General features: G+C 51.2%; 10 protein-coding genes across 10 annotated transcripts; 4 read left to right on the top strand and 6 right to left on the bottom strand.

Annotated features, from left to right (window-relative positions):
• Positions 1–561: 561 nt before the first annotated feature.
• Positions 562–4,603, top strand: MRS44_015020 (uncharacterized protein; the record flags this gene model as incomplete). Its single annotated transcript, XM_065618631.1, has 4 exons — positions 562–1,323; positions 1,371–2,170; positions 2,220–2,776; positions 2,829–4,603. 4 exons carry the CDS (start codon positions 562–564, stop codon positions 4,601–4,603), a joined length of 3,894 nt encoding a protein of 1,297 aa, XP_065474703.1.
• A 160-nt stretch (positions 4,604–4,763) lies between these two features.
• MRS44_015019 (uncharacterized protein) lies at positions 4,764–6,910 on the bottom strand (the record flags this gene model as incomplete). Its single annotated transcript, XM_065618630.1, has 5 exons — positions 4,764–5,180; positions 5,246–5,600; positions 5,691–5,826; positions 5,876–6,450; positions 6,501–6,910. 5 exons carry the CDS (start codon positions 6,908–6,910, stop codon positions 4,764–4,766), a joined length of 1,893 nt encoding a protein of 630 aa, XP_065474702.1.
• Positions 6,911–8,996: 2,086 nt separating this feature from the next.
• Positions 8,997–9,780, top strand: MRS44_015018 (uncharacterized protein; the record flags this gene model as incomplete). The annotated part of the gene is made up of 5 exons (XM_065618629.1): positions 8,997–9,045; positions 9,115–9,183; positions 9,279–9,362; positions 9,431–9,580; positions 9,623–9,780. The coding sequence occupies 5 exons, from the start codon at positions 8,997–8,999 to the stop codon at positions 9,778–9,780; spliced, it is 510 nt and encodes a 169-aa protein (XP_065474701.1).
• A 92-nt stretch (positions 9,781–9,872) lies between these two features.
• Positions 9,873–10,986, top strand: MRS44_015017 (uncharacterized protein; the record flags this gene model as incomplete). Its single annotated transcript, XM_065618628.1, has 2 exons — positions 9,873–10,036; positions 10,134–10,986. The coding sequence occupies 2 exons, from the start codon at positions 9,873–9,875 to the stop codon at positions 10,984–10,986; spliced, it is 1,017 nt and encodes a 338-aa protein (XP_065474700.1).
• A 505-nt stretch (positions 10,987–11,491) lies between these two features.
• On the bottom strand, positions 11,492–12,503 carry MRS44_015016 (uncharacterized protein; the record flags this gene model as incomplete). Its single annotated transcript, XM_065618627.1, has 3 exons — positions 11,492–11,842; positions 12,125–12,209; positions 12,262–12,503. 3 exons carry the CDS (start codon positions 12,501–12,503, stop codon positions 11,492–11,494), a joined length of 678 nt encoding a protein of 225 aa, XP_065474699.1.
• Positions 12,504–12,592: 89 nt separating this feature from the next.
• On the bottom strand, positions 12,593–13,804 carry MRS44_015015 (uncharacterized protein; the record flags this gene model as incomplete). The annotated part of the gene is made up of 1 exon (XM_065618626.1): positions 12,593–13,804. The coding sequence occupies one exon, from the start codon at positions 13,802–13,804 to the stop codon at positions 12,593–12,595; it is 1,212 nt and encodes a 403-aa protein (XP_065474698.1).
• Positions 13,805–14,457: 653 nt separating this feature from the next.
• Positions 14,458–15,778, bottom strand: MRS44_015014 (uncharacterized protein; the record flags this gene model as incomplete). The annotated part of the gene is made up of 2 exons (XM_046274158.2): positions 14,458–15,426; positions 15,491–15,778. 2 exons carry the CDS (start codon positions 15,776–15,778, stop codon positions 14,458–14,460), a joined length of 1,257 nt encoding a protein of 418 aa, XP_046128112.1.
• Positions 15,779–16,735: 957 nt separating this feature from the next.
• MRS44_015013 (uncharacterized protein) lies at positions 16,736–18,329 on the bottom strand (the record flags this gene model as incomplete). The annotated part of the gene is made up of 3 exons (XM_046271381.2): positions 16,736–17,899; positions 17,956–18,106; positions 18,160–18,329. 3 exons carry the CDS (start codon positions 18,327–18,329, stop codon positions 16,736–16,738), a joined length of 1,485 nt encoding a protein of 494 aa, XP_046128111.2.
• Positions 18,330–18,926: 597 nt separating this feature from the next.
• Positions 18,927–22,310, top strand: MRS44_015012 (uncharacterized protein; the record flags this gene model as incomplete). The annotated part of the gene is made up of 2 exons (XM_046272272.2): positions 18,927–19,444; positions 19,502–22,310. The coding sequence occupies 2 exons, from the start codon at positions 18,927–18,929 to the stop codon at positions 22,308–22,310; spliced, it is 3,327 nt and encodes a 1,108-aa protein (XP_046128110.2).
• A 281-nt stretch (positions 22,311–22,591) lies between these two features.
• On the bottom strand, positions 22,592–23,766 carry MRS44_015011 (uncharacterized protein; the record flags this gene model as incomplete). The annotated part of the gene is made up of 2 exons (XM_065618625.1): positions 22,592–23,281; positions 23,341–23,766. The coding sequence occupies 2 exons, from the start codon at positions 23,764–23,766 to the stop codon at positions 22,592–22,594; spliced, it is 1,116 nt and encodes a 371-aa protein (XP_065474697.1).
• Positions 23,767–25,129: the final 1,363 nt, after the last annotated feature.

Genomic DNA, 25,129 nt, shown 5'->3' with positions numbered 1-25,129 from the left:
AACTGAGGTTGTATGGATTTCACACCTTACAGGGAATTATCAGGGTTTACAATTTCGTCACTGACGGAGCTGATCTCGCCATCGCACTAACGGGAGCACCTCAAGTACAATCTATCATTTTAGCGAGCGATTCCAGGGGAACAATTCTCCGCGGAGCCTCGACAGCTGCCAGAGCGAATTTCATGCCAAGGATTCCGCTACTCCCCGCCCCAGTTCCCATCCCGAGACGTCGGCACTCGGGCTGGCTGTACACTGAGTGGTCTTTGTGATAGACGAGCCGCATCACCCTGCAGAGTCTTGACTTGTTAGAGTCAAGGGGCCGCTACTCCCCGACGGTGGAGCATGGAATGATCCTTTCGCTCGTTCCATCGGTTGTCGCAAAGCTGGGTCATCGGCAAGATGGTGTTTTTTAAACCCTCTGGTATCTTGGATCATCGGTAAAATATATTGCACCACCACAAAATCTGCCAATCTTCACTACCCCTGAGCATATCCATTCCTACTCCAATCATCGTCCTCAGTCACCATCTCTCCCCTTTACCAGGATATTCCACTCTCAAGATGGCCCCAGAACGCCCCAACATCGTCTTTATCATGGCCGATGACCATGCCGCCAAATCGATTTCATGCTACGGCCACGGCATCAACTCGACGCCAAACATCGATCGCATCGCCGTGGAGGGCATGCGCTTCAACCACTGCTACGTGACAAATAGCATCTGCACGCCGTCCCGTGCAGCCATCCTGACAGGGACGCACAACCACACCAACGGCGTGCTCACCCTCGAGTCCAAGATCAACAACCGGCTGCCCAACGTGGCCAAGCAGCTTCGAGGCCACGGGGGTTATCAAACAGCCATGGTAGGCAAATGGCATCTAGGCGAGGGACCTGGACATACACCCACGGGGTTTGACTACTGGAGCGTTGTGCCCGGGCAGGGGGAGTACTGGGATCCGCAGTTTATCGAGCTGGAGGGGATGAAGCGCATACCGGGGTATGCTACCGATATCATTACGGACAAGAGCATTGAGTGGATGAAGAGGAGGGATCCTGAGCGACCATTCTTCCTGATGTGCCACCACAAGGCTCCGCATCGATCATGGGAGTATCATTACAAACATGCCGACTTATACAAGAACCCGGTCAAGGTGCCCGATACTTTTACGGATGACTATAAGAATAGGACACGGGCAGCTGCAATCGTCAAGATGAGAGTCGCCGAGGACCTGACGTATTTCGACCTCGGTCTGGTAGAGCCTGAAGGACCACGTAAGATTGTTGGCGAGAAGCTCTTTGACACCTGGACCTGGAAAGGCCGAAAGGTGAGTTCAAGACTTTACGAACTTGAACGCTACTGACATCGTCACAGATCCCCCAACCAGACGACGTCACGAATCTAATACTGAGAGACAAAGAAACCGGCGAGGCTTTCACCTTCACCTCGAAAGATCAGCTAGCCGAGTTCAAGTTCCAGCGGTACATGCAGCGTTACCTACGCACCATCCACAGTATTGACGAAAACGTTGGCCGCATGCTAGACTGGCTAGACGAGGAGGGTCTTGCAGAAAACACCGTCGTAGTCTACACTTCAGACCAGGGCTTCTTCCTCGGTGAACATGGATGGTGCGACAAGAGGTTTATGTACGAGGAGAGCTTTCAAATGCCCTTCTTAATCCGCTACCCAAAGGAGATCCAGCCTGGGTCCGTGTGCGATGATATTATCTGCAATGTCGATTTCGCCCCGACTTTTTGCGATCTCGCTGGCTTGCAGGTCCCGAGCTACATGCAGGGTGTTTCATTCCGGGAGCTTCTGAACGGTCGGCGGCCGGCGGATTGGCAGCAGGTTGCCTTTCATAGGTACTGGATGCATAACGATGCGGTGCACCAGGCCTATGCGCATTATGGCGTGCGTGATCAGCGGTATAAGCTTATCTATTGGTATAACGAGGATCTTGGCATTGAGGGGGCGAGACCAGGTGGAGAGTCAGAGAAGGAGTGGGAGTTGTTTGATTGTGAGGAAGATCCACTTGAGCTGCTTAATGTTTACAATGACGTGCGGTATAAGGAGATAGTCAAGCAGATGACACTACTGCTGGAGAAGAAGATGGAGAAAATTGGGGATATTCCACTGCATCCAAGGCTCGGCGATTACCGGGAGACTCCCTTCAAGTCCCTGTAGCCCTTCCAATCATAGGCATACACGCTTAAGCCCACCAAGGCTGAAGTATTTGAACAATTTAAACCCGCATCCTCATCAACACATCTTCTACAGCAAAATGAAACTCACGGCTGTCACACTCGAAGAGGTCGCAGCTCTCACGCCTGTCACTCAGGATGAGGCAGAGCATATCTACATCTTTGTTCAATTCGGTACACAAGGCTGTCTTCTCGACTGTGAAGCATGGAAGACCAGACAAGATGTTACTGGGCGGCGAACGACGACCCCAGCCGAGAAACGACAGAAGAGAAAAGACATTAAAAAACTCGGCAAGTCATCGATATTGAAGCAGCGTCAGACGTTGAAGAACGACACGAGAATTACCAATAGCGCCCTCAAATTCAAACGAGAAGCTTTCACGTTGAAAGACGTAGAGAATTCTGGAGAGAAAGGCTGCGGCTGTTGTCAATTCTTCCACGCCTTGTTGAAGAGTCTCCTGCCAAGTCGTGAAAACATGGATGTCGATCATTTAGTCTTCGAATGGATCCGTTACGGCTTTCTTCTCAAAGTGCAGGGCAGACAAAGAACATTCTCTTTTCAGCTCTTCTCACCATCAGGTATATAAAATGCTCGACGTGATGATTAAGGGCTCACCCGGTGATGATCTAGGTGCCAAATCTGTCATCCATGGCTTGAAGTCGGCAAGAGTTCTCTCAGGCGATACATCCACGTCTACTTCATTGAACCTCGCACAAAGCTGGATACAAGATTGTGAGACAACTCATGGACAGTGTGGTTCCGGTCGAGACGTTTCCCTTCCTACGCGATGCCTAGACCTCAAGCCGACTAGCACCTCCGATGGTTCTGCCATCCAACTTGTTGAAACAAGTGGCAGCACTGGTACCTACGCATGCCTTTCTCATTGCTGGGGCAAGGATAAACTCATAACAACCACATCGCAAACAATCGTTAGTCACCTCAACAGCATCCCCATTGCGGTCCTTCCTAAGACGTTTGGAGACGCTGTGACGTTGACAAGGAATCTTGGACTTCGATATCTCTGGATTGATTCCCTATGCATCATCCAAGACTCGGCTGAAGACTGGCAAATCGAGTCCAGCAAGATGGCCGACATCTATCACAACAGTTTCCTCACCATAGCTGGAATATCGTCGCCCGACTCCCGCGGTGGTTGCTTCTGTCCAGAAAAGCTAAGTGATACATGCTTTCGTGTCCAAGCAGATGGATTGGACACTCTAATTGCTGCACGCTATTGCAATGGCGAGGGTGCAGTGGCCGATATCCAAACGTTCATGGACGCCTTTCCCGCCCTGACTCGAGCCTGGATTTATCAAGAGCGCATGCTGTCTCGGAGAATTCTCTACTGCACATATCGCGAGTTCCAATTTGAATGCCGTCAGAAGGAGACTTGCGAGTGTGGCAGCCGCTTTATGCCTCCACACCCAGAACCAGACACTCCCGCAGGCAAGGCAATGATGCAAGGAAAGGACCAGTATGGTGAGCTTGAGAAGCTCTACAGCATCAAAGGGCAGTACTCGGCAAAGCAGTTGTGCCAGCGTTGGCAGAAGACGGTCATGCAGTATACCAAGCTTCGAATCACCCATTTGAGTGACAAATTGCCCGCTCTATCGGGATGTGTCAAGGACATTGGCCGTATCACGGGAGATGACTTTCTTGCTGGGCTTTGGAGGTCAAGTTTCGCTGAGGGGCTACTCTGGGTCGTCAACGTACCTGTGGATCAGCCTCGGGCATCTGTCTGGAGAGCACCCAGCTGGCCGTGGGCAAGTATCGACAGTACCATGGGGATAGATTACATCTACGCCATGAGGACACGCCACAGACAAGACTTCCAAGGCAAGATACAGGAGGTTGAGTGTGTGCCCGCCGGAGTTGACAAAACCGGAGCCGTGAAGTCCGCCCACGTATGGATACGAGCATCCCTCTGCCCAGTCTACCTCCGCCGGGTCTGTCGACGCTGTACCACCTCCAGAAGTCGAATCCCGTACACCATCGAAAACGACCAGTGGATGCTTACACGGAGCCCGAAGATAACACCTTGCCCTGTGACAACGGGCAACGGCATCAGGGGACTCGTGCTCAAGGGCGCCGAGCCAAGTTTCTTTCCCGATTACAAGTATGATGACCGAGTCGACTTTGAATTCCTTGACAGAAATGACGGATTTGCTTGTCGACATGCACGCGTATTTCTTCTTCATCTATACGATAACCAATCCTTTGCAACGGAAGTAATTGCTGACTATTTCCTTGTTCTGAAAAAGGTGGTTAACGCCAGAAGTGGATGTTCGTTCGAGAGAGTTGCTCTGATTACTCTTGCCTTTAAGGACTGGGCAGCGAGAGATGACTGGTTCCGGAATGAGTATGATTTGGTAGTTGAACAGGAAACTGCACTGAAGATAGTCTAGGTAATGGTAAGGGCGTGGGGATAGACGGAAGGTCGGGTGTTTAGCTGCCAAGGTGAGTTTCAAGGGGAAGCAAGCCTTGTTTATATCGGAGGTGTTTGCGAAGCGTTTCACATCATGATAATTCACTGCTTGAACCTTGAGTGAATGAGATATCTCCGAACTAATACAACCTTCCAACCTCAGGCGGCTCTACGGGCCAGCTCATCACACAAAGCTTGTTCGTTCCACCCACCGCCCCCCATCTCACCAACTTCAGAGCAGCATCCTCGTCTCCCTCGGGCGCATGGCGAGCAGCACTAATGACAGCAGAGCATGGCCCACCTACTGGGATGGCCGTCGTCATCGGTCTGAGGCTCATCCCAACAGTAATCAGCAGAATCAGCGCGCCGAGAATTATCGTAAACACAATGGCTATGGGGGAGTATCCGCAGGTGGTCTCCCTGAAATCATAACTGACCGTCGTTTCCACATTCGCTTTTGTTCCGTCCTCGTAGATGACTAGCCTCACAAAGAAGATGGATTGAGAGATCAGCCAGTGCAATGCTGCAGACCCGGCAAGAAGAGGCAGTCCGTATCTCTATTAGTCCAAGCCATGCGATGATCAGTCCTCAGCACAAACCTAGGCAAAAAAGCAGAACGTACCAAAGGAAGCGAGAGCCAGTAAGTCCTGCGCTGATTTCCGACAGGGGAGCTCGTGCGAAGACCCTTGTGTTCTTGGCCATAGGTATTCCATTCCACTCCAACCAGCATGGCAGTCCACATTCCATTCAGTGCAGTGTAAAGCAGGGAAAGAATCAGTTGCGGAAGATTGGCAATGAGCACCATAACCACAGGTCCCTCCAAAGACATAATCCCTGAAAAATCGATGAGAGCGTCAACGCTGACCTGCCCGAAGCCTCGATTCCACAGGGCGGCCAAACTGGGCGTTTCGTATACAGACACGTGCTCAACTCCCAGATATAAGAGATACGAGGTCAAAGAGAGAGCACCGACGCACCTGTTGTTTATTAGCTTGCCATCAAGACACGGGTCGAAACGGGTTTTCTACAGGACTACAGTTACCCCATATTGAAGGACTGAGACGGACGCAGCCCAACGGTGTTTCCCTGGAAGCCATTCCCGTAACTCGGGTCCCCAGTACAGTCGATGACCAGAAGACTTTGACATGAGGCTGCGGCTTTTAGTAGCTTGGTCTGGGTTTTGGAGAAACGAGGCCATGACATCTGCTGAAAAGTAAGCACGTGGTAAACCAATCGGGCGGTTTGAACGAACCTCCAAGGGTCAGGAGCGGCTGCTGCTTCAAGCACAACCAGGTCAAGCCTAACCCGATAAGCTTGACCACGTTACACCCCACAACAATAGTAAGGAGGTATATGTTGAGGGCCAGTTTGCAGTACTCAGGGGTTTGTTTGCTGAGGCAATATTCCACCCGTGGTGAGGTCTTATTTACCCATTTGTCATCGGAATAAAGCGGCCAGTTGTCTACATTCAAAGAAGACACATCGCACTGCTCATCTGCCCAGGGTTTCCTGCCGCACATCCAATCATACGGCTCTGACCCACGTCTATTAGGGTCTCCAGACCACCGTACCGTGTACCCGAACTCGGTGTCAACTGTTAAGGGATCGAGGATGAGGATGACATCAGATCGACCGGATACGAGCTTCTGTCCATATGCAGCCATGCACTCGCTATTAGTGAGCTTTTCAAACTTGTTTAGTGACGTCTTGAGGGCATCAAATTCTTTGTTTCCATACGCGTAACTTGAGTTGATGAGATTGCTGTGCATAGTAGGGTATACCCAGTACCTATTGGCGCTGGTTTCGAAATACACCACTGAGTTGTAGCTATCAAACGTCAGCATTCGTTTATTCGTAGTTCACTGGCATTGTCTTACAGCAAGTGGATAGGGAGCGAGCTAATGGCTAATACCGTCCAAGCCGCCACTCTTTTGAAAGAGATTTTGCCGAGGTTCCTTATTGAGGAAACACCGACGTCTAGCCACGTCTTTTTGGCATGAGCTCTGTCAAGCTCGGGTCTCGTAGGTCCAGTCAAAACCTGTTGAGTGTAGTTTCCAGCGCCGAGCAGCAGGGTGGCCAAGATATTGATGGCAAGATGAATCCATATGCTGAATTGCTTGGCAGTTTTGCAGCTCCCTGTGTAAAGATAGCCCTCACCGTTACTGGACATGTCGATAATCGGAAGGGCGACGAGGAGAAAAACAAGGTTGATGAGGGTAACCAGCCCTGCCACTGAAGTGGCGAAGGCAAGGCCAGACCGCCACCCGCCGATATTTTGCTTAGGCATGGCTAAAATGCCTTCCACATAGGTCTGTAAACTTGAACACGAAACGCTCTCTCTTGGTCAAGAAAACTTGTCAAGTCGACGAGACGCCTCTTCTTGTATTAGCCCTGCTGTTGCCAACGCTGAGCATCCACCATCTCCAGCTGGCGCCAAGACAGCCACAGAGCCCTAGAACGCCTCACCACACTCACCATTGTGATAAGGCACAAAACCAACTTCGCCCGACAAGCTAGTGGGAATCTGTAAAATCCATGCTTTTATCAGTTGAAGGCGAGTGATTAAGAGACCGGCTGATGCGGAACGTTTCCCTTGGTTTCCAAAGAACTGAAAGTGCGCTGTCAAGTGAGTTCACCCTGTGGCTGCAAATGGCATCATCCCTTCTTCCCAACGTGTGCACGTGGAAGCGACGGTAGCGGGCTCCCAGAGGCGTCTTGGCTAGGCGTTTTCATCAGCCACACCGCACCCTAATGCGGGATAACTTGGAGTTTTCAGCCTCCTTGCCTGCCTCCATGCAGAAGTAGTGGAATGAGAGATACCCCCGTATGTAAGAAATTGTGGTACAAGAGTTGTGAACCAGGTCTAGCCTTGCTCCACACCGATCCCGCACAAGGGCAAGAAGCGTTAATACTGCTGTACGCTCTGTACATGCTCTTCACACAGGCAAACAGCGGCAGCAAGAAACCTGACCTTACCCCCACAAAGGTGAGATATGGTTTTGACTAAAGTAAGCATAACCAGCTGGTTGGCGACCCCTGAAAATCAGGGCGCCAAAAAAAGGCAGGGTGTCGATCTGCTGACGAGGTACGTACTTGCAGTGTACCGAAACAGGCTGAGAGCCCAGCCGGGCTGTGAAAAGGAGTAGCCAACCCTTGCAAGACACATGAGCAGGTGTACCACTAGTTTTTAAAATGTCTTACGCTAATCAGCAGCAACTGGGCGCCCTCGGCGCTTTTTTCTGAAGTGAGGGGTTGGGTTTCGTGCCCTTTGTCACCCAACACAAACGGAAGACACATTCCAGACCGTTCCAACATTTCAGCCTGGAACCGTTATCACCATGTTACCTCCGTAGCTGTGACTGCCATCAACACTCATCCTCTATTCAGTGATCCCCAAAGACGGCCTGTTTAGCCTGGTCCTTGAAACTGTCACGCGAGTGAAAGGTTACAAGGCAACTCCCCCGAAAGAAATTGTGTGTGAGGACCGGCCCTGTTTTCCATCATCCGCGTGAGTGTCCCTGAAACTGTACTATATCATGTATGGCACTTCGGCGGTAGTCTTACCCTACATCTCGTGTCCTCCTGCAGATGTCAAACCTCAGCCCAGCATCGACATCGGGAATCTGTGTATCTACGGATATGATAGGTTTGGTCATTCATCGTTCAGCGAAGGGTATGAGTTGCTAAGAGATTGGTGCAATCCGGATCTTTCGGGTTGTACTCCGTCATAATTGGGATTGCCAGCTAAATTTCACGCCTCGGATCTAGCGGGAGATAAGCAACATAAGGACAATGTAACCTTCACCGCACGTCCCTCGGAGGTCATGTTGATCCATGTCTCTGATGAACGCTCATTCGTCGCGATTCTGGTCGACGGACTCTTGGGATTCTTGCCAGGGAAGCTCACCTCTTTCTATCAGCAACAGGCTTCGTATTCTTTAAGCCCCTATTCAAAGGACCATGGTTTTTACGGGATACTTACTAGATTAGTCGGTGAAATATGCCAGAAACTGAGTATACCCCTGTTGTCTAGTCAAAGAGTATATCTTTCGCCGGACCGCCGAGCCAGGACGCGATTCAGTAGAAGTAAATCTCCATCTTGTTAAGTAAAGCTACTGCTGGTCACATCCGGCGTCCCGACATGGCTCATGTCTATCCCTCATGTTAATCATCCTGAAGCGCCCTGAAGACACGCGGCCAGTCTTACCTGGGTGTTTATTAAGCAATGCCAATACCTCTCTTGCTTGTCCCCCATACTCTTACCCCGGCTACTCTCTTCATAGTCTTATTCTTATTATCCGTCCCACCTTCTCGTTACAATAGCCACGTCTTGACTTGTTGACGCATGGTGTCCGTTCGTTGATTAATTCAGGATGCCTGTTCTTAATGTTAGCGAACTCAACATCGTCCTTGGCGTCCTTGGTCCGTCCACGACTTCCTCTCTAGTTCCTCTTGGCTTTCATCGCTGATCGTTTGCTCACGTCTTCCCAGGCGCCTTCACTGTTCTCTATGGCATCATATCCGTTAAGATAAAGCAAGCTTGGTACTTGGGCGAAACTTGTCAGTTCCTGCCCCCATTTTCTTGGCCTCTTGGCCCTCTTCAGCACCACATGATCGCACATGGGCATGGAGCCCCAGCTCACCTTAATTTCTAGTGCCTGCTGTCGTCTTTGGAATTGCTCTTGGATTCTTGTCTGCCAAATTCATCGAGAGTGAGAAATGGGGCTTTGCCACACCAGGTCAGACAAATGCCATCACACTGGTTTACCCCTACAGCCCTATCTTGACGTTAACAGCACTCTTGTAGTGCTAACACAGGAAATTAAGGGCACCATGCGTGTTATGATCGGCGTTCAGCTTGTCATCGCAGGATACCAACTTCCGGCCCGATATAACAACACGCGATGGAAGGAACTGGCCCTCTGCCTTCTACCAGTCATGACGATAATGTGGCTATGTACAACGGCTTGTATCATAGTTACTATACCCACCTTCTTAGCGGCTCTCGTTATCGAGTCTTGCGTAACATGTACCGACCCTATTCTCTCCCAAGCCATCGCCAAGGGCCCCTTTGCCGATAAATACGTCCCGCGACCGCTACGCGACCTGATTTCCTCCGAAGCTGGCGCCAACGACGGCTTTGGCTTCCCTTTTTGATGCTCACCACTTATCTGATCCGACATGCGGACATCCAGGGAGCCAATAAGTATAGTAGAGACATCCTGGAGACTGGTGAGCTTCCCCATGCCATGGTGGTACGATCTGAGGACGTCGGTCGTCTGGGAGGGGGTGTTGGGCAAGCTATGAAAAACTGGGTCGTCGAGACATGGCTCTATATGATCCTCCTATCGGTTGCATATGGGGCTCTGATAGGGTATGGATCTTGCAAAGGAATCCGCTTTGCGCTCAGAAGGTGAGTTTAATGTGTGACTATCGCATCAAGAAAACTCTTGCTTGGCTACAGTGTACTTGGCCATCAATTATTCTCTCAAGTCTAACTGGGTCCTTAGGAAATGGGTTGACAATGAATCCTATCTGCTCTTTCCGACTGCCTTGGCACTATCCATCATTGGCACTTGCGGTGCTATAGGCACTGATGACCTGTTGACCTGCTTCGTTGCTGGTAGCGCGCTGAACTGGGATGGCCATTACCTGCGAGAGACCGAGGTCCGCCACGATGAGGTCAACTCCTGCATTGATGTCCTACTCAACTTGGGCGGTTTCATGTACATTGGGACTATCTTGCCATGGTCTGACTTTAACGACCCGACCGGTACCAGCATCTCCTGGAGTCGCCTTTTCGCCTTGGGATTTCTTGTTCTCATCTTCCGTCGGCTGCCTGCGATCTTTGCCTTCTACAAACTGATGCCGGCAGCTTGCTCCAACTGGAAAGACGCCCTTTTCATGGGCTATTTTGGTCCCATTGGTGCCGGAGCTGTCTTTTATGTCGAGCATGCCCGCCATCTCTTTCCCAGCGATGGAGATGGTGATAAAGAAGAAACGGACCTTGTTAGAGCGATGGCGCTGACCGTCTACTGGCTTGTCTTCTTCTCTATTGTCGCTCACGGACTTTCAATTCCTGCCCTCAATATCTTCTACCACTATATACAAAAGGTGCCTGTAAAGAGAGACGATGTCGAGCTTCGGTGCATATCTCTTGATGCACTACCAACCAACTCGGTGGGAGCTAATCAGGATGCCTTATCGACGGACTGTCTTCATCAACCAGTCAACCCTGGCATCAATCGACCAGTCTTGGGAGGCTCACCCTCTCCTGTTTCTATGGAATTCTCTGACGACAACGACAGCCTTAATAAGTGTCGACAGATCAAGACAAACAATGGAAATTCGGCGCGGGTATAAGATCACCAAGTTTCGAATGCTCATCTTCATTTTGTCGTTTAAACCTCTGACGTCGTGTATGTAATGAATCCCACAAAGCCCGTATTTCATGTTCACTTGGCCTATGCCGTTACGTTGCAGAAGAAGAAGACCGCAGGAGGTTGGGATCCTGGTCAACACATGCGATCATTTGACTGACTAGGTGTACATATTAGAATTGCGGTCGGGTTGAGCATGGTGCTCTCCTATTCCCCCAGTGACATAGTGCTAGAAGGGGGAAATGAGGACAGTTGTCTTGAGCTGCATGCAATGGTGATACATTTCTCATCGTGATACATAGAAGTTTTCAGGTACACGCCCAGGATACACCATGTTATGACAGTCTTCCCTACTTCCTTCGCCCAGAGTGCAGCTCTGTGACATGATCCTCATCATTCGTGTTTCACCAAGACGTTTCTACTGCAACTATTCTTACCACGCTCATTCCCAGAGAGTTGATTCTCCATCAGCGACGTTCCTCAAAGCACTATCCCATAGACCCATATGCATTCCAGCCCTGGTCAGGTAGTGGCAAAATATTCAGGGTTTGCGGCAACACATTTGCCATTCCCCATGAGAAAGAGTCCGGGTGGAATCCAGCGCCAGTGTCGAGTCCTGTATATCCTGTTTGGTCCCACCATGAGCAGTCCTGGCCTATGGTGAAAGCTGAAATATCTTCCCGGGCACTGGAAATATCGCCAGCAAAGGGTTGAGAGGCTTCTGGTCCCAAATGCGTCCTTGTTCTGGAAAGTCCATCAGACTCGCCATCCGCCGCAGGATGTGGTTGTCTGTGAACACCACTGCTAGAGCTACTAGACCTATCGCCACTCCAGAGAGGCTGTGCTAAACCAGCATTGAGCATTCGTCGAATCGTATCCAGGCTCCTGCCGCTACCTGGCGTATGGGCTGCTTCATTTTGAAGTACTCGGATTGCACACGCCAACCTTTCTGCTGCATCCTCCCGCTCTACCTGACTCGTTGCCGTTTTTAGTATCTGTGCTTCGACTGTGGCAGCCGAGAAGATGCAATAGCTTATTTGGTAGGTCATGAGCCGATGAGGAAAGGTACGAGCATATAAACTGTACATTGCATGTATCTTTTTCGAATGTGCAACACATACGCTTGTACTCGAAGCCCTGAGCGTAGAGTCACGAGAGCTCAAGAACGGCCGGCGCAGAAGGATATGCAATGCGTGATACAGGAGACTATGATCGTCAGTAAAACAGAATATGAACAGGAGGTGTATCGAAGCCTTACTTGAGTGAGATGATGTGGGGCGGAGGGCTTTGCTGAAGACTCCCAACATCGCTGATCTTGAGAGATGGTGGCATCTCATCGTACCAAGTCCGAAATCTGGCATCAAGATCGTTGATGTTTGTTGCAAAGTCTTCAGTGCTGGGGGTATTTGAAAATAACAGCATCATTTCTGTTGTGAGTTCGTGAAGTTGACAAAACGTGCAGAATGTCGTGCTATTCCATGATGGTGTTGGTGTGTACATGTTGCTAACCTCTACAGCGTGGATAGGTTCCCAGTCCCGAGCGTCGTCCAATTTATCTAGAATGTCGGTGCTCGGGTATGGGCGTCGTATCAGCGAGGGGGGCGCCCGAGGGCAAGGCTCAAGGTCTTGTCCCATATGTATGCTGAGTTGTATAATCGCTTCCGGGTCTCTGTCTCCGCAGGCGTCCAGCGCTGTAATTCGGCGAGTTTGGGGGTATCGAGATGAAGTCCAATGTCGATCATCATCCGAATTGCCATGCCCGTGTAGAGCCAGCCTTCGGAACTCTTTCCTACGGCGCACTGACGTCCACCAAGGATAAGGAGGCCTTGAATTGTTGGTATCGTAGGTTTGTCTGCTGCCATTTCCTGTAAAAGAAGTTCCTTGGCTCGTTTGACAAAGTCCTCCCCTTTCCCAATGTCAGGGCAAGACAAATCTTGTTCAGGTAGATGCCTCGCTGCTAACGCAAAGATGCACATGAGAAGAAAGTCGGAACAGTATTGACCACCTAGAGCAAGATCCATGACGAGACATGGGCGGTAAACACAGTTGTGGAGAGGATGTAGCCACGTCCAGTATATGTCTAGGAGGGCCATGCCAACCTTGGTGTCGACGCCCGTTCCATTCATCAATGGCTTTGCTTGAATCAAAGGGATCCAGGCAGAGTCCATCAGAGACCACTGAGATCGTAATGTCTCAACTTGTGCAGCTCGCTTTGGTTCCGAAACGGAGAGGGTCGAGACATTGCTAGTTTCGGAGGTAGGCACAATGCTGCTCTCCTCCAGTGCACCAGCATGAAACCGGCTGGTTGGGCCGTTGTAGACAACGCCTCCATCCTCTCCAATACCAACCTGGAACCAAATCTCGGTCGCAGAAGATGGATACGCGACGTCAGCTGCTGTGGAGGATGTGGTCGTGCTCACAGCCGGGCTCGTGTCTGTATTGGCCACTGCGCAAGTCGATTGGCGGGGAGATGCTTTGTTTGGCTGAGTATCGCCCGGTAAGTCAATCTGGGGAGAACGGGACCTCCTGTGGAGAGAAGCCTCCAGCCATCGGATACGAGCATTGGCGTGTCGAAGTCGTAAATCGCTCGAGTCTTGAGATGGCCAGACGCAATCCTCGCCATTTTTTTGGCAGCCCTTGCACACAGGCTGGTCCCCACTGCACTTGATTTTGCGGGACTTGCACCTCGCACAGGCAAAGCCGTACCTCCTGGCTCCACGGCTGGCCTGTCTCGGACCAGAAGCCGAGGAAACGGACATCTCGACATCGGGGGTGGGGCCTGGACTCGGGTTCGACGGCATTGCGGTTTGCCAAGCCGGATATAGGTATAGGAGTCCGGCTTCCGAGATTGAGAGAATATCGAAGAGCAGCCGGAGAAATATTTGATCATTTGCGAAGGAGGAAGTCAGTTTAAGCCCTCGGCATCTTTCCGTCGGTGTTGAAGGATGGGTACGGCACGTGACGCCCCAAACGAAAGTGCGGGGGGATTTGCGGGGAACCAAAATTTCCCGATCGGGACGAGGAGTTTGGGGAAGCCGTTCTCACCATGGGAACATTGTCTTCTTGGTCCTGCCGTCTTCCTACGGCAATCCAACGGGATCTAATTAAGTGCGAGTTGTATAAGACCAAGTGGCTTAATATATACCGATGAGGAGCTTGGTTCAACCGAGCCAGGCCTGATATCCCTTTACCTTTCGTAAAGAGCAGAAGCGAGAAAACGCATCCGAATATTTATATCTTGGAACTTTGCAGTATATGTCTGTAAATAATAAACTGAGGCAGTCTGATTGGGCAAGTTGAAAGCGTAAGAAGAAATGTGCTTTATGACCAGGCCCAAATCAGTGCACTCCCCAGTCAGCTATGATTTAAGACCTATACATCTGCGCTGCTTCCAAGTTGGAAGAGGTGGTAGCCCCGGTGATCGCCGCGTCAAAATGACTTTCTTGCAAGTGACTTAATATGCCTGAGAGCCCGTGGTGTTGAGCTGTACTCTGTACAGGTACCCTCTACCCACAATGAAAAGCGTGTCCTTCACCCATTGCATATTGACGGCAACGTCTCCCGTCTTTACCCGGATGATACCCAGGAAAGTGCCATCTGCGTCAAATACATGAACACCACCTGTGACGGCTCCGTAGATCCTTCCTTCACTGTCGGCCTTGATGCCATCTGGAAAGCCAGCATCCACGTAGGTAAAAACACGATCGTCCGAAAGCCCCGTATCTGTAGGAGAAATGCTATACTGGTAGATAGTCCGCCCTCCGGCTGGATTGTCTGAAGTGTTGCCCCGGTTCGTGATAAAGAGCTTGCCTTCGTCCAGGTTCAGAGCTACTCCGTTGGGGTTCGTGAATGGTCCACCACCTGCCCCGAGCACCACCCGGAGGCTACCAGTATGCATGTCCCACCGCCAAACGCCGTTTGCTAGCTCTGGCTCGAGCGTATCGTTGAAGTTGTCGTAGCCATAGTATCCATCGGTGAAGTATGCCACACCATCACGCTTGATGACGATATCATTTGGACTGTTGAAACGGTGGCCGAAGAAGTTGTTTAAAACCACCTCAGTCTTGAGACTCAGTGGATCCATGCGGACGATGCCTCCGGGCACAGTCCGGTTGCCTTCCTGTGCCCAGTAGACACTGCCATTATGGTAATACGCCCCATTAGCCATCGTCAAAGGTGGGGAAGGGTAGACCTTTTCTGTGACTGGGGGCGTGTGATTCAGATTCGTCCGCCACACCCAAGGCATGGCATCTGCTGAGTAGCCTTGCTTGGGGGGATGTAGCTCTGCAAAGAAGATACAGTTGCATTCGGGCGAGTAGACTGTTCCGTCGTGCACGATTCGTTTGGCAAAAGATGGTCCCTCTGGGAAGTCGAAGATGACCTCAATGTCTTTCTGCGACTTGTAGTCTTTCACATCAAGCAACTGATAAAGATGTCAGCATGGCTGGCGAAGTTTACCACTTGTTTTCGTTTCATGTAAGCCTTACCTTGTAAAATCTATCATCAAGCGCAATGAAGTTCGCTTGCTTGAGACTGCTCAAGAGTTTCGATGCCGAGGAACTCGGTGGGCCATCGATAACATTGGTGTCCCACCAGCTTGTAGTAACATTACGGTTGAAATTTTCAGCCGGAAATACATTTTGAAGAGCAGGTTTGATTTGGACGATAGAGGGTCCGACCAACAAGCCAGAGATGTGGGATGGCAGCACTGAAGCGCTGCCCAATCCACCAAAGGTAGAAACCAAGGTCAAGATGCTTGTAATTTTGGTTGACATGATTGACAATGTAAAAAGAAGCAGTGTATCCAACAAGGTGGTGATGATAAAAAAGTTGTATTTCATTCGTGGTGCTTTCCTCGGGCACTTATGAGAAATCCGACAAGAGTCTGCTTTACAGCTGCTTGACAAGGATGGATGAATTTCCCCGGAAACAACTCCGCGCTACGCGAGTCGTTACCCCAGATGGATGACCCCAGATTTTCCTCCTTTAGATGGAGCTAGAGCACTCGGAATCTGATGCCGAGAAACCGAAACGTTCGCCAACAACCCGTTGTCGTCAGGTTCGGCCCCGAATGCGCTAAACCAAGGTATTGGTGATGTAAACAGAGTATCAGACAACCTGTGTTATTTTAGTCACTGCTCTTCTAACTCAAAGCGGGGAAAGCGGCCGGTTTGAAGGACAGCTGATGTTTTGCATCATTTGTTTAGTGTTTCGCTGCATTTTTTTTTACTGCGCTTTCTACCTCTACCAGCTAGGGATTGCAGTATTTGAAGTCAAATTTTGCAATGAGAAAGCCAATTGCACTTATCCAAGAAGTCAGGTTTTTGAGATGAGCATTGTAACGAGGTAGTCTCCTTAATATCTATGTATGTCGACTTTGGCCATTTAAGCCCCTCTCAGTCAGCCAATTCTTCGTAGCGCATCCCCTTGCTGTGCTGGGGATCTTTGAAAAGCAGAATCTCTTTGTATGGATTTTTCTATAGTCACGGGTCTTTCAATATCAGGGATATTAGATTAGTTCTGGTATAGAAGGGAACAGGAGCAGGGAGAATGAGGCAAGAGAAAAGGTTTGATGAATGAATGCATCTTGATATTTGTGTTTCTAGCTTAGCTATCGTAGGTATACAAGACATCCAGCCATTCCACGTCCAGGTGGTTACGGGCACAACGCGGACGCTCCACCACAACTCACACAGTCACACTATGTGAAGCTGCGGCGTTACTTCGTTCCCTTAAAGAACGTAGCGATACATGGGATGGGCATCGCCAATATCCGCAATGTCCTCGGGAATGTGGTCAATATCGCTCTTGCCGTGCTTTTGGTCTCGCTGACGATTCTGCCAGCGCAGACTCAGGCTCAGGATGATGGCAACGAAAGAGGCAAAAAACAAAACACCACAGCAGATCCACATGCCCTTCTCATAGTAAGGACCCTCGGACTTGGGAAAGATCCTTGCTCCAAGGATAGGCCCGCACTGGCCGACCATTCCAAAGATAGTCAAGCCAGCTCCTCGCTTGGATGAAGATCCTTGGTTGTCAGTAACCCAGGTGAAGGTCAGAGCCACAGCAGGGAATACCCCGGCGCAAACAAGGAAAGTTGCAAAGTAGCGAATTCCGGTAGTGTGAATCGTGGCGAGAAGGATGTAACCAACGGCGCCAACCGCAGAGAAAATGATGACAAAGATGCCTCGTGTTCGCACACGGTCAGAGAAGAAGCTAGCCAACACGCAGACAAAGTAAGCCGAGAGATAGGGACAAGCCGAGAGTCCCTGGGCGCGAAGGGAGGTGTAACCCATGGACGTCAGGATGGTGGGTAGGTAAGCCGGCAGCGAGCCAAAGGCCGTGTTCAGGCAGAAGATGATGATGGCTTGCAAGTAGTTCTTGTAGTCGTAAAAGGCTGCAAAGACCTGTCGGAGGTTGAGTTTTCCCTGTTGGTCCTGACCCCGGCCCTTGATAGCTCGGGCACCGATGATCTGGTTCTGTCGAGCATCGAGGAATCTGCACGTGCTTGGAGAGGAGGGAAGGTAAAAGTAGGCTAGGATGGCAAGAAAGAGAGTCGGAATGCCTTCGACGATAAAGAGCAACTGCCAATTCGAAATTCCGCTCTTGGCGTGGACAATGCCGTATGCTAAGGCTGAGGCGAAGCAGTTCGCTAGGGGCGAGAATGAGATGAACAAGCCGTATCGGAGGCCCATTTCAGATCGGTGGTAGAAGAATGTCATATAAAGTGCCACGGCGGGTACGAATCCAGCCTCAAATGCGCCAATGAGGAAACGAAGAGCCATCATGCTGGCAAAGTTGCTGGTGCCGGCCTGGATCATGCTCATGCTTCCCCATCCAAAGGCCATCATGGCGGTCCACAGACGGAGAGGGACAAACTTCCACAGAAGGATGAGCTGTGCTGGCGAATTAGCAACTGAGTCGCCTGCAGCTCGAAGGGATGGATACATACCCAGTGGAAGAGAATGTAACCGATATAGTAGCTTGTCACGATCCACGAGTATTCGCCGGACGTGATTCCCCAAGACTCGCCCATTCCGGCCGTGTAGGCATTACCAATGTTGCCGCGATCTATATAGGAGACGAGGTAGAGAAATCCGAGCCTGTCGTATTGTTAATGAGTGAGCGGCGGTGATGGGAGGTATGGGCTACTCACAGTGGGATCAGGCACCAGTCCAGCTTGCGGACAGCAGTACGCTCCTCCTCTGGGGTCCATGATAGCTCTTCATGCTCACCCTTCTCGATCCCGTCTTCGAGATGGTTGGCTCCCATGTCGGATTTGGTGAGATCAGCTTCTGCGTGAGGAGCTGTGTTTGGTTGATGCATGTCGAGTCTGGATACGGATATGTGGAGGACGTTGGTTTCGAGCTGAAGTTGAGAAGAACCTTGAGGATCCGTGAAGATGTTTGAGCTCCTGACAGTTGCTTGATGGGCCTTTTAACATGAACCACCCCGCTCCCCAGACTCCCCAGAGATGAGTTGATGTTGAACGAGTACGGGGAACATGGGGAAATGTGGAAAGGAGCAGATTGGTCGAGGCCTGTGCTGCAGTACTCAACAGCCGAAAAGACTAAACTGCCGCCACCTTCGTTGGCGGGGAACGGTGACCAGTAGGGCTCGGCATGATGCCGTACGCGATACCTGGCAATGTCACTTAACTCTGGTTGGTCAGTCGGGCTTCGCGCCACCCGGAGCAGATACCGAGATGCCGCACCTCCTACGGCATGAATTGCGAAGGGTGATGACGGAATTTGCCAAGTCCTCCGCTTTCTATTTGTACCGAGGCAATTCACACATCCAGCCTACTGTCAACATACATAGCGTCTTTGCCCACCACTTTGGGCTCTCTTATGCTGCTGCACGCTTGCACTTTGTCACTAGTTGTTCGCAGGCCACTCCGTTAGTTGGCACTCACCACCCACCATGTCTCCGTCAAGACTAGAGCCAGATGGCCTTCCAGCCAATGAGTTCTCCATCTTGACGCCCAATGCCATGCTTGGCTACGGGTACAACTCAGACCATTTCTGGTACGGCATCAAAAAGTATAGGCCTACAGCTATCATCGTGGACAGCGGCTCGACCGACGGCGGGCCATACAAGCTTGGGATGGGCAAGATGACTTGTGGCCGAGGATCGTATATCCGCGACCTGGAACCCATTCTGGCCGCATGCTTCCACCACAAGATCAAGGTGCTCATTGGCTCTGTGGGCGGCGATGGCAGCAATAAGCATGTCGCTGAAATGCTCGCCATCGTTTCCGAGATCGCCGACCGAGAGGGCTACTCATTCAAGATTGCAACTATCGAGGCGGGAATGGACCGAGAACTCATCAAAGGGCGTCTAGCTGATGGCCGTGTTGGCCCATGTGGTCCTGTCGATCCCTTGACTCAGGAAGACGTGGACTCAGCCGTCGATGTCGTCGCCCAGATGGGGGCTGAGCCGTGAGTTCAATGACAAACCCTTTGTTAAACGAGCACGATACTTACTATAACTAACAGGTTTATCGAGGCTCTGCGCAGTGATCCAGACATCATTCTTGGAGGCCGGTGTTACGACCCAGCTCCATTTGCGGCCTTCTCCATTTCCAAGGGCGTTCTGCCCGACGTTGCATGGCATATGGGCAAGATCATGGAGTGCGGCGGCATCTGTGCCGTTCCCAAAGGGCGTTCCATGATTGCTACCATGCGGAAGGACTCATTTGATCTCACACCTCTGTCGCCAGCAGAAAGATGTACTCCCCTGTCAGTTGCTGCGCACACGCTATACGAGAAGACAAGACCCGACCGCCTCCCTGGTCCTGGAGGTGTGCTTGATCTCGACCACGCATCGTACGAACAGATCACGGAAAAGACGTGTCGAGTTTCTGGGGCAAAGTTCATCACGACTCCGTATCAGGTGAAGCTCGAGGGCGTCACGCACCTGGGTTACCGGACCATCTTCATTGGCGGCATCCGGGACCCGATTCTGATCAGTCAGATCAACGACTTTTTGGAGAGGGTTCGTCTGTACTCGCAGAATCTCTTCCCTGAACTCGACCAGTCAGAAAAGTGCCGCCTCATCTACCATGTTTACGGGCAGAACGGTGTCATGGGTCCACTAGAATCCGAGAAGTCCACTCCTCATGAGATAGCCGTCATGGGTGAGGTCGTTGCACCAACATCAGAGCTGTCCCACACCATCGCAAACAACGTCAGGGCTTCCATCTTGCACTTCCCTTATCCGGGCCAAGTAGCTACCACAGGCAACTTTGCGAGCCCTCTGTCGCCTCACGAGCAGGATGCTGGCGGTGTCTTCAAGTTCAGCCTGTACCACCTAGTTGACCTCAACGAGGGAGAGGAGACGTCCTTGTTTCCTATCAGAAGCCACCAAGTCGACTCTTCGCAAGCTTCCACTGCACCTCTGCCGATCTTGGCAGACAAGATATTCAAGGAACTCGACAACGGAGAACTCGCACCCCTCACTACCAAAGATGTCCCCAACCACAACACCGAGCTCAAGAATCTGGCACGCATCATCCGCTCAAAGAACTCCGGGCCGTTCGAGATGACTTTCGACGTCATGTTTGACCAGAAGCATGTTTACGATCGTGTCAAGGCCTCCAATGTCTTGACTAACGAAACCATCAAGAAGCTCTACCAAGTCAAGGACGAGGACATTCTTACCAACATGTACTTCGAGCCTGCACTGGCCTGGAAGTGTACTATCAAGCGGCCATGGGCCCAGGGAAGTGTAGGCGAGTTGGATACTCTTGGCACGCAGCAACATGGTCCGCTTCTAAACATTATGGTGCCCGCCTTCAAGCCTGCGAGCAATGGTACGGTGAACGGCATTACCAGAGCCAACGGCATTGCCAAGGTCAAAGGCCACGGGCGAAGCTCCTTTACGGCCAAGCACGTGGTCGAAGAAATTTGGCATGGTCTGGGCCTCCCTGTCGAAGCGCCCGACTCACTCGACCTCCCCGGGGATGATGGAAAGCCTCAACTACCTTCCTCATTCAAGATTGGCATCCTAGCCCAGAGCTCTATTGCTTTGTCTGCGCTAGGAGCGGCTCAGATTGAAGCCTTGCGCGCCGGGTCATCGGTTCCTTATGTTCAAGTGCCCGCTGAGCATTCAACCGTCGAGTTCAAGTCCGAAAGGCTTTACATCCTCGATGGAAAGCCTACACCCTCTCCCTGGGGCCCGATTGGCGGGCTTCACAAGACCTCAGATGGCCATGTCCGCGTCCACGACTCATTCCCCAACCACCGGGATGGCATACTTGAGCTGATGGGGTTGCCACTGGATGCAACTCGTGATCAACTTTCTCAGAAGATTGCCTCTTGGGCTGCCGTCGATCTTGAGAATGTCGCCCTCGACAGCAAGCTTGCTACATATGCTCTAAGATCCTATCAGCAGTGGGACTCGTTACCGCAGTCTAAAGCCCTCAGCGATTCCCCCATCTCCCTCAAGCAGCTCGCCAAGGGAGATAACAAGGGTCTCTCCAATCGACTATTGACTGCTCAAGGGTCCGGATGCCTTCGTGGTCTTCGAGTTTTGGACATGAGTCGTGTCATTGCCGCTCCCCTCTGTGGCAAGACACTCGCTGCCCACGGCGCAGATGTTATCTGGATCACATCACCCAACCTTCCTGACCTTCCCACCATGGACAGAGACTTTGGCCGGGGCAAGCGAACCGTTCAACTGGACATCCAAAGACCCGAGGACAAGGAACGTCTTCTGCAACTGGTCAAGGATTGCGATGTATTCCTCCAGGGTTTCCGACCAGGCAGTCTGGCCTCCTACGGCCTGTCCCCGGAGCAGCTCCTCAAGGTTAACCCAAATCTGATCTTTGCCAACATGTCAGCATTTGGACCCGAGGGCCCATGGTCTGGCAGGCGCGGATATGACTCGCTTGTTCAGACTTGCTCGGGTATGAATATCTCAGAGGCCGAACACGCGGGCAAGGGCGAGGCAGCGCGCCCAACTCCCTGCCAGGCTCTTGATCACGCCGGCGGATACTTCCTTGCCACGGGCGTTATTGCAGCTCTTTATCGACAGGCCATTGAAGGAGGTTCTTGGAGGGTAGACGCCTCTCTCGCTGGAACGATGAAGTATCTGCGTAGCTTGGGTCAATACCCTGGCGCTACTGGATTCGAGGCCAAGGATTTTGAGAAGCCCGATGATGTACCACAACACTACTACGAGACCAAGGATACTGGCTTTGGGGCCATGCAGGCCATTAGGCACAGCGCTACCATCAAGGGTCATCAAGTTGGATGGGATGTAATGCCAAAGCCATTGGGCTCAGACAAGGCAGAGTGGCTGTAGATTAGATTAGATGTACCATGTATTTGATAGACCGTTTTCTCTGATAATTCTAGTGCAAGAAGAAACCACACATTAACGTCCCTTCCGTTCTTGATATGTCTCCGACTAACACTCCGATGGCCGCTGTGATCTCGACGCCAGCTATGAGGGGATTGTGGTTCGCTTCACTGTCATCAATTACTGCCGAAAAGATGGCAAAAGAAGAAGGATAATGATCAAGATGGTGCAGACTAGTCAAATATGGTTGACATTTACTCCCAAGTTAGTTCAACACACCGCATTTAGAAAATAGCCACCGCGGAAGGGGGAGATGCTACTCCTCCAGGAATATCCAGTGGTACACTGACAAACATAAAAGTCCACCTCTTCTCCTTGTTGCACTTTTCTGCCAGCGCTTCCAAATCGAAACTTTCGCCGATAGGCATCCCCCATCCACTCAAAAACACCTCATGCATCGCCACGCCACATGGTCGAGGACTGGGCCAAGCCTCGTAGGCCACGGTATCACTTGCAACAGCTGCAAAGGCATTCTCCCAATGCCATCGAATAGCTTCCTCACTCGCTTCGAGGCCACAAGAAGCTCGTACCTGGCGATGAGGTAGACGCTCTTGTTCGTTGACCGGAAGGGCTCGGTAGGCGGAGAGCCAGCCTGTGCGGATGAGAAGAATGTCACCAGAAACAAGTGTGACGTTTTGAGACTGTGCCACAGCCTGAAGCTGAGATAGTGGGATTTCCTCGGCGGCAAATGGGTTGATTCGGATGCCATTTTGCTGAGACCAGCCAAACCAGTCGAGTAATACACCTCGCCCTGTGATAGTAGAACGGGCAAGGTTATGCACTCCTATCTTCAAGGTTGCCGCTTTCCCAGATATGTCTGCTTGCGTGACACCATTATAGTACTCCAGGGTTGACTGGTAAGGGTAGTGCCGTAGCCCATCCCAGTGACTTGAGCCTTGGGTGTTGATGTCCAGCTTGGGAAGTGAGGATGTCAGCAATGCCCTGTGACACAAAAGACAAGATAGGCACAAACCTCGTCGTCGTTGGCGTGGCCTTTGGCAATGATTCTGTGGGAGCAAGGCTTGCGCACTGGGTTCATGGGCTGCGAAAAGGCATCTATTGGGAGACTGCTGGGTGTCAGGCGATTCTGATGCAGCAAATCTCGTGGATGTTGGAAGGCAAGAAGTACGAACCTGAGGGGGATTGTGTCGCCCGTTTGAATCTCCCGCGCGGCATTCTTTCTCACTTCAGGCGTCAGCAAGTTCAATGTGCCGAGCTCATCACTCTTGCCCCAGAGGCCCCAAGCAGAAAACTGAGGGTGGCCCTGTTGCAGAGGGAGGTCTTCAAAGGCCGGACGAGGCATGTCGTATCTAGCAAATTCGATGTTCTCGGTGCTTGGTTTCAGAACTAGAAGCCAGTTCCTCCAATCAACCCCAGATAAATGCTCTTTTGAGCTCATCTTTGCAACGAGACCTAACCGTGAGGTGGGTGGAGTGGAGCTCGGTATCTTCCCGGCAAGGCGGTATCATGCCGAAATCAAAAGTGGGCATGATGGGGAGCTAGATCGGCTCTCCACGGAGTGCTCGATGATCGTCTAGCCAGATACCGATGTTAGTCCTATCTCAATTGACATTTGTTCCTTTTTTTTTTCTTGTTTTCTTTTATTCGGGTTGGTTTGATGGCTTTGCTTGAAGCTTGCGACCAGCTCGAGGCCGTTGCATTTTTGTCGCAGACATGAGGCTTGACTTCATCCTTCATTTGCAAAGCTAGGACCTCGCTAAAGCCCTGTTTAAGGAGTATAACGCAGGATCGGGTATGACAAGGGCCCATTTTGCATAGAAACAACGTCGATAATTACGCCCGGTATGTTTGGGAGGCGAGATACTACTTCATTGATGGCACGATACAATGGAAATACAATGCACAGCGCCCTTCAAGGACTATTTCGCGCTAGCCTTGCCTTAAATCACTCTTGCAAGGCTTGGGTTTGTGAAACGTAACCTCTGGGCCTCTGGCTACCTTGTCTACGAGGAAAACTCATGAGCATTCCCTCTACCGAAAGCAGGAGGGAGGTTTGGCATTATCGGTTTGGATGACGTCTCTGAAAGAGGCCATTAGGCAGTGAGGCACAAGAACTTAGGAAACAACAATGAATAGGTGGAGGCCCAAAAACCCGATAGAAGTGAAGTGTCTCGTAAACACCAAAGGTGACCTTTGGGCCACTGTGACGTGGCCCTTGTCGAGATGGGTTATGGAATTGCTGGGAGGGAGAGAAAAGGCTTCCGCCTAGATATAAGACAGGTCGGCTAAACTAGAGAGGCGCGATCATCACAGGGATAAGGTCTGGTGTTTCATTACTTCTGGAGATCCGGAACACTCGGGTACCATCACCACGTGTGGCCCACACTCTCTTTACCGGGCTCCGAGTTTCCTGCGAGGAGCTTCTCCTCTCCACTTAGAAGGGCGAGCGTACCATCAATGCCATCTCTGGTCGCCACGCTCAGCCCCATAGCGATGGCTAACAACAATAGGGAGTAGCCATTGCTACGCTTTCCCACCACGAGGAGGACTCCCAAGCTCTTCGTGGCACAATAGATTGCGGTCGACAAAGTTTGAACATAAAACGCATGTTAAAACTGCTGATTCTCTAGTGCGGAGGGCAATTCGTAATCTGCCACGCAACAGGAGGTAAAGATCGAGATGGCGACATGGGCCAAGACTTACCCGACGAATTGCGCGATTAAGGATCCGTATATGGGATGAAAGCAGTTGGAACTGTGAGGTTTAAGGCCACTTTGTTCCCCAGGTTAGTAAACGAGGTA

Source organism: Fusarium solani (genome assembly GCF_023522795.1).
Source record: "Fusarium solani strain SB1 chromosome Unknown bctg00000010, whole genome shotgun sequence".
NCBI lineage: Eukaryota > Fungi > Ascomycota > Sordariomycetes > Hypocreales > Nectriaceae > Fusarium > Fusarium solani.
This window is presented reverse-complemented; position numbering and strand designations above follow the sequence as displayed.